The sequence below is a fragment of the Aulonocara stuartgranti genome, assembly GCF_965226115.1.
Source record: "Aulonocara stuartgranti genome assembly, chromosome: 8".
Taxonomy (NCBI): domain Eukaryota; kingdom Metazoa; phylum Chordata; class Actinopteri; order Cichliformes; family Cichlidae; genus Aulonocara; species Aulonocara stuartgranti.
The window spans coordinates 954,661-972,245 of record NC_138959.1 but is presented as its reverse complement, the minus strand read 5'-3'; the positions used below and the strand labels follow the sequence as shown (position 1 = coordinate 972,245).

Sequence of the window (17,585 nt, the reverse complement as noted above, 5' to 3'; positions counted from 1 at the left end):
CTGAGACAGAAGGACCGAAATGTGTTTGATGAGAAACTGAATGTGTCGTGATAATCAAATGTACAAAGTTCATTAATTCACTGGTTTCCACACAAATAACATTTCAGACAACAGCAAATGTTCTGGTGCGTTTAGTGTTATCACTCTGAGACAGATGGCCAGCAGGTGGAGCCCTCCACCAATTAGCACGCTGAGTGTGATCACCTGTGAAACACCTGGTGCATGAGCCATGTGTGCACCATCAGACCAGCGTCACCAAGCTTGGAGTGAAAGTTGACACAGCTGATGCAGGTAATGATGCAGGTTATGTCGGTGTGATCAGGCCTCACTGTGACGCTTACAGATGGCCCAGGATGCTGCTGCTCGCCTGCTGACAGGGACAAACACTTGTTGCTTGTTTATCTTAGAGTTCATTTAAAAATGTTATGTTTGCTTTTAAAGATTCGAATGGCCGAGCTCCTACGTACCTGGCAGGCCTTCTGCACCTGCGCACTCCACAGAGGTGTATGTTACTGTGTTTTACTGGAAAGAACTTTAGCTTCGATTTTATAAATAAAGTTGGATTGGATGTGTGCAAACTGCAAAGACAGCTCACATCTGGATCCGTGTGCATTTGTACACGTGTGACTGCACTTTACTGCAAACTGTGTACGCACAATAGGAACGTGTTTTCCTGGATAACGTCAGTGTCTGCTGCTCTTTCTGTTTCTCAGTCAGAGCTGTAAAGAAATAAAGAGGACCGGCCTCCACCTTCGCTGGAGGATGTGAGCCGGGGTGTTGTGATCCGGCTTTCCAGGTTTAGATCAGTGATTCAGTCAGCTCACGATAAGGCTGAAGGATGAACACGAGTTAGAAAAACTGGGCCAAGTTCAAAACGTGACATTTCCACAGACACGTGCCGGCTGTGTCTGATTACGAGCAGTTCAATAAAACCCTAAAACCTGCTCCTCTGTGTGGATACTGCAGTGACTCGGCCCCTTGGACGCCTTACTGCTGGTCGTGTGGCTCCTCCTCAGTTAATGTTAACAGTGTCAGGCCTCCTGCTGTGAAAGAGCCATCATCGCTATCCTTTTACTTTGTCGTGCTGTTTGGACCGTGCACAACCACATTTCAGTGACTGATTAACAACGCGTGGGCTGCGGGGTTGTGCAGTGTCGTGTATGCAGACATATTATTGGAGCAGTTTGAGCCCTTTGACTGTTATGTTGTGTATAAATGTGTGTGTCCAAAAGCTGCTGCATCCTGTTTGAGTGAGGTTAAAGGGGTCAAAGGGTTTAAGGACAGGTTCGTCCCACCAGTGCAAACGTTCCCGGTGTCTCCGGTGTCTCCAGACATGACCGTGGTTTTGTCCTGATCCGGTTTCTTTTGTGACTCCACTGATAAAATGAAGGGAATCCTGAGAAGGATGAACAAAAGTCCGCTGGTCTGAGATCAGCTGATTCATCACAATGTGATGATTCGTGTCTGTGGCAGGTTCACCCAGCGCGGCGATGCTACCCTGCAGCGGCCATGAATGCTGTTGCTAATAAAATCACACCTGGATGGATGGAGGGGTTAATTGGCTGGTTTACCTTAAAGTTCACGTTATCCAGGTGACTGTAACAAGCAAAGGTAAGTAACTAATGATGCGTGACAGGAGAGTGAGCCAGCTAGCATGTACCTGCTCACAGTAGCTTTACACGGCCAAGGTTTTATCTCGAGGGTTAACTGTTCTCAGTCTAGTCTGAGTAACGAGCACCAAACTGTCCTCCATGTCCTCCTGCAGCACATCCACCCGCACACTTTACACGACTTTAATGTCTTACTGGCAGCTCTGACCTTTGAACTTTGTTCAGACAATACAGATTATGATTTTACAGCTTCACAGAAGGAAGAAGATGTTTTTCCTGTGAAATAATTTGATCGTGGTTGTTTCCTGGTGTTTCCACAATTCAGACTATGAAAACAGAGAAAAGCAGCAGAAACTCAGGATCTGAATCAAATCTGAAGACCTGAAGATGAGACACGTCGTAGTTTTACTGGGTGAGTTTTCTGCTCTGCACTGATGATAAACCTGTTAAAAACAATCTTTAGATTAGAACAAACAACTCATGATCATCGCTTCACTCTCATGGTGTGTTTAGACCAAACACAAATCCCTCTTTTCCCATGATTACATATAGAGATACAAAATTTGAGCCTCAGTCATCTTTATGGACCGCCAGCCCTGTATCATTCAGCTTTGATATGGAGACAGAAAAAAATAGGAAGGGAAAAGTTTGTAAAATCAAAATTCATTCTATATCTCACAAATGTTCATTTCTGTGCAGATTGTACCTTCTTATTTTCCTTTGGCTTTGCTAAAAAATAACGTCTTATTGCAGATTATATTCTGCCACTGAGAACCTCATAAGCTCTTTTATAAAAAGGTACTTTAATTTAGCAATACACACAAACAAACAAACAAAAAAAAGAAAACAAACAAACAAACAAAGATACTACGCACTAACAATAACATAATGGCACAGTGAAACCCGCAGATCTGCTCGGCCTAGGGGAGCTCCCCTCCACCTCTTTACAGGTCCCATGTCGTTAGGTTTTTACTACTGTCCACTCAGCACTTTGCAGTCCATCCCTGATCATATTCGGAAGGGTATTTCCAGTCTCTTTTATAAACTACCTTAAAAAAAAGTTTAAAAACTATTTTCATCGTTACAAACATAAACTTACCTTTGTGGTGTTACGGGGACCTGCTCTTAAGGACTCACTGAGGACAGGGAGACTCGTCAGGTCCCCACAATGCAAACATCAAACTTTCCTCGAGGTTTTGGGATTATTCAGAAATGTCATAAACTTTTATCTGTAATTGTTTGAAGATCTGAGTTTATTTTTTAACTTTGCATTTGAATAATAAGGGAATAAAATGATTAAATTTAGTAACGTAATGATATGAACCGTTACAAATTATTTAACTTAAAAATCTTAATTAATGTTAAACTTTAGAATAAAAGAGAAAATCTGAAGACTTTTGTCCTAAACTGAGTTTAACTACTTAAAGACCATCTTTTAGTGTTTTAACTTATATGAAAATATTTGGTCTGAATAAATATGCAATAATTCTGGTTATTTATTTTCTCCTAACTGAAAACCCAAGGCTGTGTCCATAAAAGTCTAAATCTGTGTGTGTCCAGCTGTTTTGTGGGTGTGTGACGGCGTTAAGTTCGGTCAGCTGTGCAGCAGTAACCCGAGCAACAGCCGGAGGACGTCGGACAGATGGGGACAGGGACAGTACGGAGCCGGACGGTACTCAGAGATCACGTTTTTGTTGTAAGGCTGGTGTGGACGATGTGGCACAGCTGCTCACAGCTGGATGTCTGCTGGTTACAGGGGGACCAGACTCCACCAAGGGCTGGACATCAAGTGCAGCGACGGCGCCGCTGTCTACGCTCCGTTTGACGTGACTCTTAACGGGAAACTGACCGTCTACACCGACCCCAGTAAGGCAGCCATCAACGAGGGCATCAACCTGTCAGGACAGGGTGGGTCATCACGCGCAGCCAGCACTAACAGAGTTACTGATCCTGGTACTGATTCACTGATCGAGGCGTTGCGTTTGCGTCCTGCAGGTCTTTGTTTCAAGCTGTTCTACGTGAGGCCGGACCGAACCTCAGGAACGGTGAGGAAGGGGCAGAGGATCGGCACCATTTACCATTTACCACAGCTTTTTTCTGCTTCCCTGTCTTTGTCATGGGGCGATCGTGGCTCAAGAGTTGGGAGTTCTCCTTGTAATTGGAAGGTTGCCGGTTCGAGTCCCGGCTTGGACAGTCTCGGTCGTTGTGTCCTTGGGCAAGACACTTGACCTGTTGCCTACTGGTGGTGGTCAGAGGGCCCGGTGGCGCCAGTGTCCGGCAGCCTCGCCTCTGTCAGTGCGCCCCAGGGTGGCTGTGGCTACAATGTAGCTGCCATCACCAGTGTGTGAATGTGTGGATGTGTAAAGCACTTTGGGTCCTTAGGGACTAGTAAAGCGCTGTATAAATACAGACCATTTACCATCTTTGCTTTTTTATTGAGTGAAAGAAAAACGAGTGCTGCTGTGTTTTTAAACTGAGAATACGAACGAGTTGACACGTTTGATCAGAATCACATAATAAACTGAACAATAAAGTAAATAAAATTTCACTTTACTTTGTGTTGTATAATAATAAACAGAGCAACTGGGGTCAGAGACAATCATCAGTGTCCAACGTTCTCAACTAAAATTGTATTGAAGATTAAAGTTTGTATTATTGAGACTGTGCAGCTGTCAGTAGCCTGATATTGTAAAACCTGGTGCATGACTCCACCCACCAACCGCCCTGCCGGTAGAACTGCACGACGAATTACAGGCCAAAGCCGTGAAAACAGTCAAGAGAAAAATGTCGTAAAATATCTGTGCTTTGTATCCAAGTTCTTATTATTCATCCTGACTCTTCAATAAAGAGCTGAGGAAGCAGCTGGTCCACCACAGGTCTGTTGCACGGCGCCCTCTGCTGGCCGGTCGCTGCCATTACAACCGACTTCAGCTTCTCAGACACATGAAGGAAGAGCTCAGCTGTAAAATCCTGCTCCTCACATACAAGGTCTTAAATAATCAGGCCCCATCTTATCTTAATGACCTTGTAGTACCATATCACCCTATTAGAGCACTTCGCTCTCGCTCTGCAGGCCTACTTGTTGTTCCTAGAGTATTTAGAAGTAGAATGGGAGGCAGAGCCTTCAGTTTTCAGGCCCCTCTTCTGTGGATGGATCCACAGCCGTGCATCATTATAGCCCCGTGTCCATTAGTACCTACTCTGCTCGACTCAGAGAATCCAGTGACATCATTAGTATGCAACACGACAACAACAAAGGTGGACGTTGAGGCGATGATGTACCTGCTGCTCAGTCTGTGGCTTTTCGTCTCACTCGGGGACCACAGTTTTGTTTTTAGAGTTATTTCCTTTGTTGTCGGGTTCCAAAAATGGCAGTTTTCATTTTCCTGAATGAGAAGCTCTCACAACTCATCGAGTGACGCCACTGGCCAGCCAATCGGTGGCATGCAGTCGGACGACATCACATTTTGGTACCTGCTCAGATCACTTGGAACCCGGCCGAGCAGGTACTAAAATAGTAGCAGATACTGTGACCTAATGGGAAACTGTGAAAACTGTGGCAAACCGTGCCGAATCGATTCTAGTAGGTACTAATGGAAGGGGCGTATGTATTCCTTTGACCTGCCTCCTTCTGCCCTCCTCCCCTCGCCTTCACAGATGGCTGCCCCACCCTGATCAGCTCTGGGGGTCGTGTGATTGTTGGGTTTTCTCCTGTAGAGTTTATCTTGCAGTATAACGCCCCTCCAGGTGACTGTTGTTGTCATTTGGTGCTTTATGATAAACATGAATCTGCCAGTTCTCCCTGTGCTGACTCAGTCTGCAGTTCTGCTTCTTGAAGTTTCTGTGCTTTTGTCTTCAGTTTGTTGTCCTGATTGTCCAGCCTTACTGTGTCCCTGACATTTTGCTTGATTTTGTGTGTGCAAGCTTCAAACTGCTGCAGTGCCTTTTTATTTCCTGCGTTTCTTCCCAAAGCTTTAATTCATCCATGACTCCTTCCTCTGGAGTCTTGCTGTCGTCCGGCTGCTTTGGCTTAAAGCAAACGGTCTCTGTCTCTGATGTGCTTCCTGTTCACGACTGCCGATACAACACGTGGACTTCCAGAAAGTACATGAAGGTGTTTCCCACAAACATTACCAGGAATGACTTCACCTGATAACAGCGCTTTGGCGGGATGATAACACTCACCGCGGGTGGCCCAGATTCTACAAACTGCACGTGTCAGGAAGTTTGTTTCTGGGCCAGAGGCTGGACCATCAGCCCCACGTGGTCTGCAGTCATGCACTGATCTGTTCCCTTACAGTTATCACACAGTACAAAACATTACAGATAACGTAGTGTGATACTGAAAGTAAGGCCTGCGCCTGACAGCACACGTGTTCTGGGTGCTGTTTTTCTGTTTGTCAGTGGTTTACTTTCCACTCAGACCTTCATGTGTTTATTTGTGTTTTTCACTTTAATCCCAGTTACTGCAAACCACAACAGCTTCAGCTTTAGGAAAGAGTCTGGTGTTCCACATTCACAATACATTAATGACTACCAACCAACCAATCAACCAATCAATCAATCAATCAATCAATCAATCAATCAATCAATCAACCAACCAACCAACCAATCAATCAATCAATCAATCAATCAATCAACCAACCAACCAACCAACCAACCAACCAACCTGCTATAATAACCTGCAGTGTCCACACACTCCCTCTTTAAAGACTCTGGTCTGAGCTGTTTGTGTCAGTAACTCAGTACTAATTCTGACTTTATGGCTGATTGTTGTAGTTTTATAGCAGCGCTCAAGGAAGTACAAATGTGTTTTTGTTGGACCGATAGAAGAAAAACACAAACATTATCTTCTGGTCTAGAACGTGGTTACAGATTGTAAAGCTCTGCGTGTGTGATCAATCATTCTGATAATTTATTCCCATGTTTCTTGCTTCTGTCCGACATACTGACAGGGTTTTGGCTGATCTGAAGGACAGTGGATATCCAGAGGCTGTGCTAATGTGCCAGAATAATTAATCTAACTCAAAGCTCAAGTTTGACAATAAGTCAAAGTCCTCAAGGACCATGTCAGAGCTAATAAGGGTTATAAATCACATACAGTCATCTTACCCAGATTGAACCACACAGAGCGGATCAGTTAATTATTAATCTTTCCACATAAAAAGCCCAGACTTGAGGTTTTTCATCAGATCATTTCAGCAGAACGATGACGATGAAGGTGAGCTCAGAACTTCAAACATCTGAAACATTCACCAGTAATTTGATATTTGATTAGATTAAAAATCAAAATCTTCTTTTTTTATTCTTTTCTTTAAATTGTTGATCTTCACCATGTTTTCATAAAATCGGAGAACGTTGGCTCTGAGGTTGAGTTTGCACTGCTGCTGAGTGACAGTCAGAAATGCAGCAGCTCTACATGATGCTGGAATAACATGCGAATGTCTGTTCCAGCTGCTGTCAGTCCTCCTCCTGGTGCCTCTGCTGAGTAGCTGTGCTCCTCTCGTGCTCCCGCTGGACTGCAGCGACATCTACAACGAAGACAGCAGCCGACCCAGCGGCGTGTACACCATCTATCCCATCGGAGCCACGTCTGCTGTTCAGGTAAACTGGAGCTCACTGGAACTGACCTGCTGCACCTCCTGAGCTACAGCCACACCACAAATTCACCAGCTTGTCAAAATATGGGAATTTTCATAATTAAACTACATTCTAATGAGACAATAGAGTAAAATATACTTGTTTTAGTTTAAATGTACATGAAATCTTGTTTTTTATATGAAACAAAACACATTCACATGTGCCTAATAATATGGCCAAATACGGTTCTGATAATCAAACTTCTACTTTTATTCCATAATTAATATAATAATGATAAACCACCCAGAATTAAACACTAGCTTTAGTTTGTATAATAATCCCATAATACTGCAGTAATACAACATTACCACGTTTCACTTTGTCATATTAGTTCTTAAATATTAAAAAGTCTGCTCTGCTGTGAGAGCACTTTATCACTTTAAAACTACACATTAATTAATTCCAGTTTAGTTGTATCGTCATGGCACAAAATCCTAATAAAATCCTAATCCTGACGAGGTTTGTTTTACAGCCAGAACTCTTAAACTAACAACACACTTACTTCCTGTCCCGGAACAACGCAACAGAAAATGTAAGAAAACCAACACAACAGTTTTCTCTTCAAAGGGCTACAAAACAGGAATAAAATGAAAAACATCCAACAATTAAGGGTGACAAGAATAAAGACTCATTGACTCTGTGGAGTCCCAAAGAGTGACGCAGATTTAACTCTGTCTGTGAAACTGGATTTAATAAATAATAGCTTAACTTTAACAAGTCAAGGTTAGCCTAGAGTCACACTAAAGCAGCTAAAGATGTTTGGACTAGAGATGGCACGATACCACTTTTTTATGTCCGATACTGATATGAATCCGATATAGTGTTTTTTAATCAATAAAATTGTTTTTTTAAATATCTTGCTGCATTTTGTATGAGTTCAAACTCAAGTTTAAAAACAAACACAATTGAAAGCATATGTGTATTGTTTATGTATTTATACAAAAGCACTCATATATATTCAAATAATTTAAAAAATATGTTCATTTACCTGTTACTACCACACACCAAATCCGGTCGATGGTACTTCCTGGCTTGTGTAGCCCCGAGGTAACAAAAGCTCAACACTGCCCCCTAGCATCCTGGAGCACTTCTGTTGTGCTTTGTACGTGCTTTGTCTGTAGGGGCCACCGTAAATGTACTTTTATTTATTCACTCCACATAAAATGTAATAAATAAATCATAATACAAAAACCAATTATTCACATTTCAACTTTTAACCATTTAAATTTTCAGCTTTTTCCTTTTAAACAAATTTAAAGTGAAACAACACAAAACACAGCAAACAAAAACACAATTAAATATAAATTATAATATAAAACAAAAAGAAGATTCTCTGTCATATGGACCTGCATGAATAAACTTTCTGAATCCTTTATCATCTGCAGCTGAAAATAGTTGTGGATGATCACTATACCTTTCTAATGTGACGATGCTGTCCCTGCTCTCTCTCTCCCTCCCGCTCTGTTCCTGTGCTACTGAGTGTAATTATCGCCCCTCCCCCCTCTGCTCATCGTTCACGTCAAAGACCCGGCTCTAAGAGCCGTTTCGTTCGTGATCGACACATCACTAGACGGCACAGATGGTACCTTCCCAAAGGAAAAAGTACTATAGCTTACTAGGGTATATTAGACTTAATAGTTACTATATGCAGTGATGGACTTCTATACATCAGATTAAAACTTTGGGTGTAAGATTCAGATAATTATTTATTAAAAGCTCGACATTTTAAATGAGAATAAGAAAGGAAAGTATGTCTTGGTGCCCCCTTTTCCCTGTTAATGCCCTATCGGCCCCCCTGGCTAAACTTTGCTAGATCCGCCCCTGCACAGTTACCAGCGTCAGCTGTAGAAAAAGATCCTGGTGTAGAAAGTAATATTAAATACATTCTAACAACAGCTGATCAAGCTTAAACGTGCTGCTGTTGTTCGGCCGCTGGTTTCCTCTTTCTGGTGCAAAGTGGACCAAAAACAAACAAGAGAGACGATCAGCTGATCATTGATCAGTTTCATGATTGGAGTAGCAGCAGGAGAGAGAGAGAGAGATGCAGTCGCTCCATATATTAGTTGTTAAACTTAACGCAGGAATGCTTTACAAACACTCAGAGATGGACTTGCACACTTGCTTTACTTCTCTCTGGGATCACTTCCTCAGAGATGAAATGCTGAGGCTACAAACACACACAGCTGCTCTATCACGTGACCACACTGCTGCGACGAGCTACGGTTATGAGCAGAGTTACCCGTGTGGGACGTTTTGATATTTAATGGATCGATTACATTTTTTATTTCTCTCCGCTATCCGATCCAGTGATTTAGGTCAGTATCAGACCGACACGATACGTAATTCCCATGTTATTACGCTGTATCCATATAGATGGCCCACCCTGTAGAAAAATTGTTTGAGTTTGAGTTCATGAAAAATGGGGGCAAAAACAAAACAAAAGTTGTGTTTATATTTTTGTTCAGTGTATTTAAAATAATATTTTAATATTCTGTGAAATGTAAATGAAATAGTTTTTAATAAAATACTTTTACAGTTTAATGATACTAATTTATTTATAAAGTCTGAGCTGAGCACTCAGTAGGAGGTTAAACTGTGACCAGTTACAACCAGTTCCTGCTGATACTTCTAATCAAACTGATATCAGTATTACACACTGAGATGTTTCACTAATGTGTGTGTGTGTGTGTGTGTGTGTGTGTGTGTGTGTGTGTGTGTGTGTGTGTGTGTGTGTGTGTGTGTGTGTGTGTGTGTAGGTGTACTGTGACATGGACTCACTAAATGGACGCTGGACTGTGAGTATTTGAACTCCCAGCTTATTTTCATTTTGTGTGTAAAATTCAGTTTTATTTATGAACCAAATCACAACAACAGTCGCTTCAATGTGCTTTGTATTGTAAGGTAGACCCTACAATAATACATACAGAGAGAAACCCAACAATCATTTGACCCCCTATGAGCAGCACTTTGGCGACAGTGGGAAGGAAAAACTTCCTTTTAACAGGAATGACTTAAAATGAAATGAAAATGACTCCAAGGTTCCTCACAGTGTTACTGGAGGCCAAGGTAATGCCATCCAGAGTAAGAATCTGGTTAGATACCATATTTCTAAGCTTTTCAGGGCCGAGTACAATAACCTCAGTTTGATCTGAATTAAGAAGCAGAAAGTTAGCGGCCATCCAGGTCTTTATGTCTTTAAGACATTCCTGCAGTTTAACTCATTGGTGTGTGTTATCTGGCTCCATGGACAGATAGAGCTGGGTGTCGTCAGCATAGCAGTGTAAATGTATGCTATGTCTTCTAATGACATCCCTAAGGCAGGGGTTGGCAACCTTTAACACTCAAAGTTGCTGGTGGAATTTTATTTATGAAAGAAAACATTCTGAACTCTGTAAAAAGACACCGTGAGTTGAAGGTCTCCCTCAAATGAAATAAAAAGCAAAGTTAAAATATACATGCAGCAAACCACTGTTTTGATGGACACGTGCAGTCTGCATAACTGTCTCTCCTAACAAGACCAGGTTTCCTCCAGAAAGTTTCCCAATTACCTGTGAAGCCCACATCTTTGGTGATCACAGTGGTCGTACACAGGAAGGCAGATGATTACGGTAGCAGGTGAATGAGGTGGAACTCCTACTAGGACAAGCTGAGGCAACTGATGTGAACAGCAGTCTCCCTGAATGTCTCCTCCTGAGGAACGAGGAGGTCAGGTGGTGCAGGAGCAGGATGGGCGGTGACCAGCTCAGTAACAGGAACAGCACTGACCCTGGTGTTGAGCACAACCAGCTCATGATGACCTGACGGTGGAGAACATGAGGTGGTCGTGTGTGGAGAAAGGATACAGTGCTGTAGAAACAGTTAAAGTGTGTAAAAGACTGTGAATGTACGGTTTGCTGTCATCTGAGAGAAAACCAGAGTTTCTCTGTAATAAGCAGAGAGGAGCAGCGGTGTGGGGAAAACCTGCAAACAGGCGTCTGGCTGCACTGCTGCAGGCTTCCAGATACTCACTGTTGGAGGCTACAAGGAATCAGCCCAGCTGTCTGCACGATGTCCAAACTAAAGTCGCAGGGCGTTAGTGGTACCTGTCTGTGGTTCTGACTAATCTTGAATGCCGTGTATGTCCAGCTGGTTACCCACCTTCTCGTCCCCAGGTGTTCCAGAGGAGGACGGACGGCTCGGTGAACTTCTACAGACCCTGGAGTCAATACAAGATGGGCTTCGGTAACCCTGCCAGAGAGTACTGGCTCGGTGAGCAAAGTGCAAAGCTGAAACTCTGATGTGACTTTGTGGACACATGTTGAACCAGAGAAGCTTCACATATCAGAGACTTGTGCATGTTTCTGGTTGTTTATAGGCCTCGAGAGTCTCTTCCACCTCACTCTGAGGAAAAGGTACGAGCTGCTGGTCGACATGGAGGACTTCAGTGGAAACGTGGCGTTTGCCCGTTACTCCTCGTTCTCCATCAATCCAGAGTCCGATGGATACAGACTGCACGTGTCCGGATTCATTAACGGAGGGGCAGGTGGGGAAGTATTCTGCTCTGACTCTGAAAGATGAATGAGTGTCAGGTCTTACATCTGGTTCCTCGTTTAAGCTTAGTTTGAAACCTCCAACAAGTTTAGTTCCAGAGATGTTCCAGCTGTTCCATTTACTGATGATGTCATCACAGCATCATGTGACCTTCGTGCTGTGCAAACAGGAGTCGCTCACCGAGGGCTCTGCTGACTGTTTCCATGGAAACAGATAAAAAGGTTGGAGCTGTATCCCACCACAGATCAGGTGGTGCGGAGACATACAGGATCAGCAGGGAGCTGAACCTGCTTTGAGTCCAGTCTGGGTTGTGGTCCACTGAGAACACTCCCAGTACACCTGCTAACCAGTCTGACTGGGATTAGTGGTAATGTTGGGCTCATTCATCTGTGTTTCTGCAGGAGATGCCCTGAGTTATCACAACGGACAGAAGTTCTCCACATTTGACAAAGACCAGGACAGCTGGCCAGGGAACTGTGCAAAAACATATCTGGGGGCGTTCTGGTACAACATCTGTCACAATGCAAACCCTAACGGGGTTTATCGTTGGGGGGCTGATGATACTATCTATGCTGTTGGTGTGGACTGGTACCAGTGGAAAGGTCATGACTACTCCCTGAAGACCATCAGCATGAAGATCCGTCCTGTGCAGTAAATCCGCAGAACAAACACAGAGGCGTTTATTAAATATATAACTATAAATCTTTTACACACGACTTTTCAAATTTGTACTTTGTTCATTTGATGCATTAACATTTTGTGTGTTTTGTATGAAACTTAAACCAAATAAATCTATATGAAGGCTGTTCAAACTGTACTACAGCAGCACACAATATGAAGCAGTTACAGTAAAACGTGAGACTGTTGCAGATTTTTAATGTGTGTTTTCACAGTTTAACAGTGTAACCTGTTTATCCATACATGACATACTGTGTGCATGTTGGATTTACTTCATTCAACAGTGGACATTGGTTGCACACAGATGTTCTGTGTTGGCAGGACCTTAAACAGTTGAGTTAAATTAACACAAGTGATTCATATTCAATAAACTTGAGCATTTAGTGTTGATTAAATGTGACTGAAACATGTTTTGATGAAGTCATTTGAGCTTCTGGAATATTTGAATCCATCACAATTTTCTCACTTTGCTCCAACACTGTTCAATAACTTTTACCCCAATGCTACTTGGTCACTGAAATACTCCGTGTTATCTTCATATTACATGTTGGTATCATATTCCAGTATCAAATACACAATTTTCCAATGGAGGCCTTATAACAGATTGTAGATGGTTGCCAGGATCCACCAGTAACCTTTCAAAATAAAATGTCTGATTTCACTGCAGTGACAGCAGGTAAAGAACTGACCTGACATCACTGCTCTACTAAAACATAAACGAGCAGTAATGCCAGTTTTTCACTGTTTTGTCGAGGTTCTCAGAGCATCTTTAACTTTCAGAATCAGTATGACACGAATGTTTCAGAGCAGCAGTCAGACTGTGAGTGGGTCTGGGTGCAGTTCCCCCCTCTAGGGGCAAGGGTACCTAGACCCGGTTTGTAGAGTACGCTTGGGGAGTGTGATTGTGTGTACAGCGTCTCTTTATGTCTGTCTCCACGTTGGTTGAGTGTGGAGTGAGTGCATATGAGAGCATGAGGGTGGGAATGGATGTTTGTATCTGTGTGTGCCTGTATGTCTGTGTCTATATGTCAGGTTGGGTATCAGACGCCACCTCTCTGGGGACATCTCAGGCCCTCCAAGGTTTGGAGGCCTATCTCCACCCACCACCACTTCCCCTGCCGGTGGCGGACTCCCTCAGGTGTCGGTGTGTTGGTGGTTCTTTGTGTCTGGGGGTGGGCATCCGGGTACACACCGGCTCACTCCTTGGCGGCCGCTTGTCGGGGCCTGGGGCCTGGGGCTCGCTCGGGCCCCTTTGGAGGTGGGGTGCCCCCGGCCTCTCGGCCTGGGGCTCGGTCACTCAGGCACAGCTGGGGGCCGGCGGAGCTCACGGGCGCGTCACTGCAACTCCCCCTGACTTCTGCTCCGCGGCTGCTGGGCGAGCCCTCATCTGGGACTCTCCTCAGCTCTTACTGGGACAGTGGCGCGGCTGCCCCTCTGTTGGTCTTCCTTGGTCTCTTGTGTTCTGGGGGCCTCTGGATGTCTGGAGTTTTGATCTCCTCCATACCTGCTTCACACCCTGGAGGACGGGGCTGTGGCCCCCCCCACACTCCCTAGCAGATCATTACATGGAGAAACCTTTGGAATGCAAGCATGCTGATCCACACAGGTATGCTCACAGGTATGCACACATGGGTATTCACAGACGCGGACTAAAGCTTTCTTGGCTGCTGCCTCAAAGCACACTGTGCGCTGTCTATCTTGCGTGCTGCACAATATCGTTTATTATTTAGTAAATATTGATATCTATGACTAGCTAGTTTATTGTGATGGTGCTTTGTTTTCTCTATTATTATGTTGCTCTTTGTTGTTTGCTGTCTCCTCTGTTTGTTTTTGTTTGTTTGTTTTTTTTTTTCTCCATACAGGTGACCCAGGAGTTCTTTTTTTCTCTCTCTTCCCCCCCTTCTCACCGTCTCTTCTCCCCTTTGGTTTTCTTTCTTTCTCTCCCCCTCTTTCTCTCATTCATTCCCCCTGTCCTATTTATTAAAAAAAAAAAAAAAAAAAAAAAGACAAAGGATGAACTGAAGCTCTGCCATCACGTAATGTCGCATACTGCTGTTTCTGATGTCATTTAAAAAAAAAAAAGAAAAAAAAAGACTGTGAGTGTGTTTGATGAAGCTCTGATACCTGATATGAATCATTATCAGATGCATGCTGATAATAAATGAGAAGCGAACGTCTCTTGTTGTCTCCTGTGTCATTCCTTGCTGCCCTCTAGTGGTCACAGTAACAAACTACAGCTCCACCTTCTTCAGGGGCAAAAATGCAAATATTAAGTTTCCAGATTAATTTAATATCTATTATCAATAATAAATCTATTACCCATGACTTCTCATAATTGCACTCTAGTATTAATGAGATGAATATACACAATGCTCATGGCTCCACTCCAGCTAGAAACCCTGCCCTCAGTGTTATGCTGCGTGAGCCACAGATACTCCAGCACCAGGGGAGCACCAGGCGCCTTAAACAGAAATAAACTGATCTTTTCAACATAGTTACTCAGCAGAGTGAGGTGGATCTCCTGAGTGCAATGTGTGATGTTGTTGAGTCATGTGCCATTCAGAGCAGCAGCAGTTGGGTGAGGGGAACCAGTGGGACCCCCAGCTTTTGGGCAAGGGTCTCATCCAGAAAACTCAGCTCTGCTCTGGAGTCAATGTGTCACAATCTGGCTATGAAGCTGAACATGGAGACCTGGCATACATAGAAGAACCTGGAAACATGACATGAACATAGCAGACGACCCAGTTCAAGACCTTCTACATTATCTTCTGTGGATCCAGCTGTGCATGTTCCTTGTTCAAGTTTGCTTATTTCTTTCCAAACTGTTGCTCTACCTGAGCTAGAGAAGCTCGAGTCAAATGCTAAACCATGTGGCTCTCCAAACAACGACATTCCTCCATGTTTTCTTAAAGAGGTGTTTCCTCCCGTTGGACCACATGCTCTGAACTTAATCAGTACCAGCCTCTTGTCAGGTCAAGTACTGAGTGAGTTTAAGCATGCAGTTCCCCGCATCCCTTCAATTATGACAAACTGTAGACCCATCTCTAAGCTTTCTTTTGTGAGTAAGATCCTGGAAAAGATTGTTCACACCCAGCTGATGGACTATCTAAATGTTTTTCAAACTCCAGAAGCTCTTCAGTCCGGTTTGAGCCGTTTCACAGCACGGAGACAGCTCTCATAAAGGTTATGAATGTCATTTTGTTAGCGACTGGTAAACATGCAGTGCTTGTTTTGTTGGACATGACTGCTGCATTTGACACAGTGGATCATGACCTGCTGATCTCTCGACTACAGCATTGTGTAGGAATTTCCAGCTTGGCACTTTCATGGATAAAATCATGTCTCTCTAACAGGAGCTTCTGTGTTGAGTTGGGTTCGGCTTCATCCTCTGTGGCCCCTCTGCCATGGGGTGTACCGCAGGGATCTATTATTACGCCATTACTGTTTCATCTCCTGCCACTGAGTGCGATCTTAAGAAAACAAAAAGTTTCATTTCATCTATATGCTGACGATTGCCAGCTTCATCTACCTTTCAGTCACTCTGATAGCTCCCCGATTGGACTCCAGCTTGATTGTCTTAGCGAAGTTAAGTCATGGATCGCCCTAAATTTTTTACATTTTAATGAACGTGAAAAAGAGGCAATTTTATTCCGTCCCAATTGTTCCCCTGGTACCTCAGATGTTGACTTTGCTGCTCTGACCCCTCACCTGAAGAACTCGATTACTAATCTTGGGGTAAAAATCGACACTGCACTAAGGCCACGTATATGGGGTGGTGAAATCTTCATCCTATCACCTCAGACGTCTGTCGAAGGTTAAGCCTTTTCTTTCCAGGTGTGATTTGGAAACTGTCATTCATTTCTTTTTACAACACAAAATTAAAATGTAACAGTTCTTCTAAACAACAAATATTTGTGACATTATTTTAAACTGTTCCAAAGAAAGAAAATCATGTTTACTCACAGGTACAGTTACACATACACTGAACAAAAATATAAACTCAACACTTTGGATTTTGCTCCCATTTTTCATGAGCTCAACTCAAACATCTGAAAAATTTTCTACATACACAAAAGACCCATGAATCTGAAATATTGTTCTTAAATCTGTCTAAATCTGTGTTAGTGAGAAGTTGTTGTCAGGATAATCCATCCCTCCTCACAGGTGTGCCTTAGACTGCCCATAATAAAAAGCCACTCTGAAGTACGCAGTTTGATCACACAGCACAGTGCTGCAGATGTTGCAGCTTTTGAGGGAGCGTGCAGTTGGCATGCTGACTGCAGGAACGTTTACCAGAGCCATTGCCTGTGAAATGAAAGTTCATTTCTCTGCCATAAGCCGTCTTCAGGCGTTTCAGAGGATTTGGCAGTACATTGAACCGGCCTCACAATTGCAGACCACATGTAACCACACCAGCCCAGGACCTCCACACCCAGCATGTTCACCTCCAGGATGGTTGACCAGGTGGAGACCAGCCTTCCGGACAGCTGCAGCAACAATTAGTTTGCATAACCAAAGAATTTCTGCAAAAACTGTCAGAAACCGTCTCAGGGAAGCTCATCTGCATGCTCGTGGTCCTCATCGGGGTCTGGACCTGACTGCAGTTCGTCATCGTAACCGACTCGAGTGGGCAAATGCTCTCATTCGATGGGGTCTGGCATGTTGGAGAGGTGTCCTGTTCACAGATGATTTTACTGTTCAGGGCAGATGGCAGACAGCTTGTGTTGCATCAGCGTATACGACAGCGAGTTCCAGTTCCTGCCAATATTCAGCAACTTTGCACAAGTATTGAAGAGGAGTGGACCCACAGCCCACAATCAACAACCTGATCAACTCTATGCAACGGAGATGTGTTGCCCTGTGTGAGGCAAATGGTGGCCACACCAGATACTGACTGCTTTTCTGCCCCCACCTTAAAGCAAAACCTGTGAGGAGGGATGGATGATCTTGGTAAAGGAAAAGTTCTCACTAACACAGATTTATAAAGATTTGAGATTCATGGGTCTTTTGTGTATCTACAGGGTGGGCCATTTCTATGGATACAGCGTAATAACAGGGGAATGGTTGGTGATATTAAAGTCCTGTTTGTGGCACATTAGTATATGTGAGGGGGCAAACTCCTCAAGA

General features: G+C 43.6%; 2 protein-coding genes across 2 annotated transcripts; both read left to right on the top strand.

Moving 5' to 3' along the window:
• Nucleotides 1–207: 207 nt before the first annotated feature.
• On the top strand, nt 208–5,285 carry LOC309713054 (leukocyte cell-derived chemotaxin-2-like; the record flags this gene model as incomplete). Its single annotated transcript, XM_082544393.1, has 6 exons — nt 208–291; nt 1,936–2,022; nt 3,171–3,282; nt 3,367–3,518; nt 3,606–3,748; nt 5,268–5,285. Exons 2-6 carry the CDS (start codon nt 1,998–2,000, stop codon nt 5,283–5,285), a joined length of 450 nt encoding a protein of 149 aa, XP_082400519.1. The 5' UTR covers nt 208–291; nt 1,936–1,997.
• Nucleotides 5,286–6,819: 1,534 nt separating this feature from the next.
• Nucleotides 6,820–12,448, top strand: LOC309713053 (microfibril-associated glycoprotein 4-like; the record flags this gene model as incomplete). Its single annotated transcript, XM_082544392.1, has 6 exons — nt 6,820–6,831; nt 7,065–7,214; nt 10,007–10,045; nt 11,402–11,498; nt 11,605–11,772; nt 12,182–12,448. 6 exons carry the CDS (start codon nt 6,820–6,822, stop codon nt 12,433–12,435), a joined length of 720 nt encoding a protein of 239 aa, XP_082400518.1. The 3' UTR covers nt 12,436–12,448.
• Between the last annotated feature and the right edge of the window lie 5,137 nt (nt 12,449–17,585).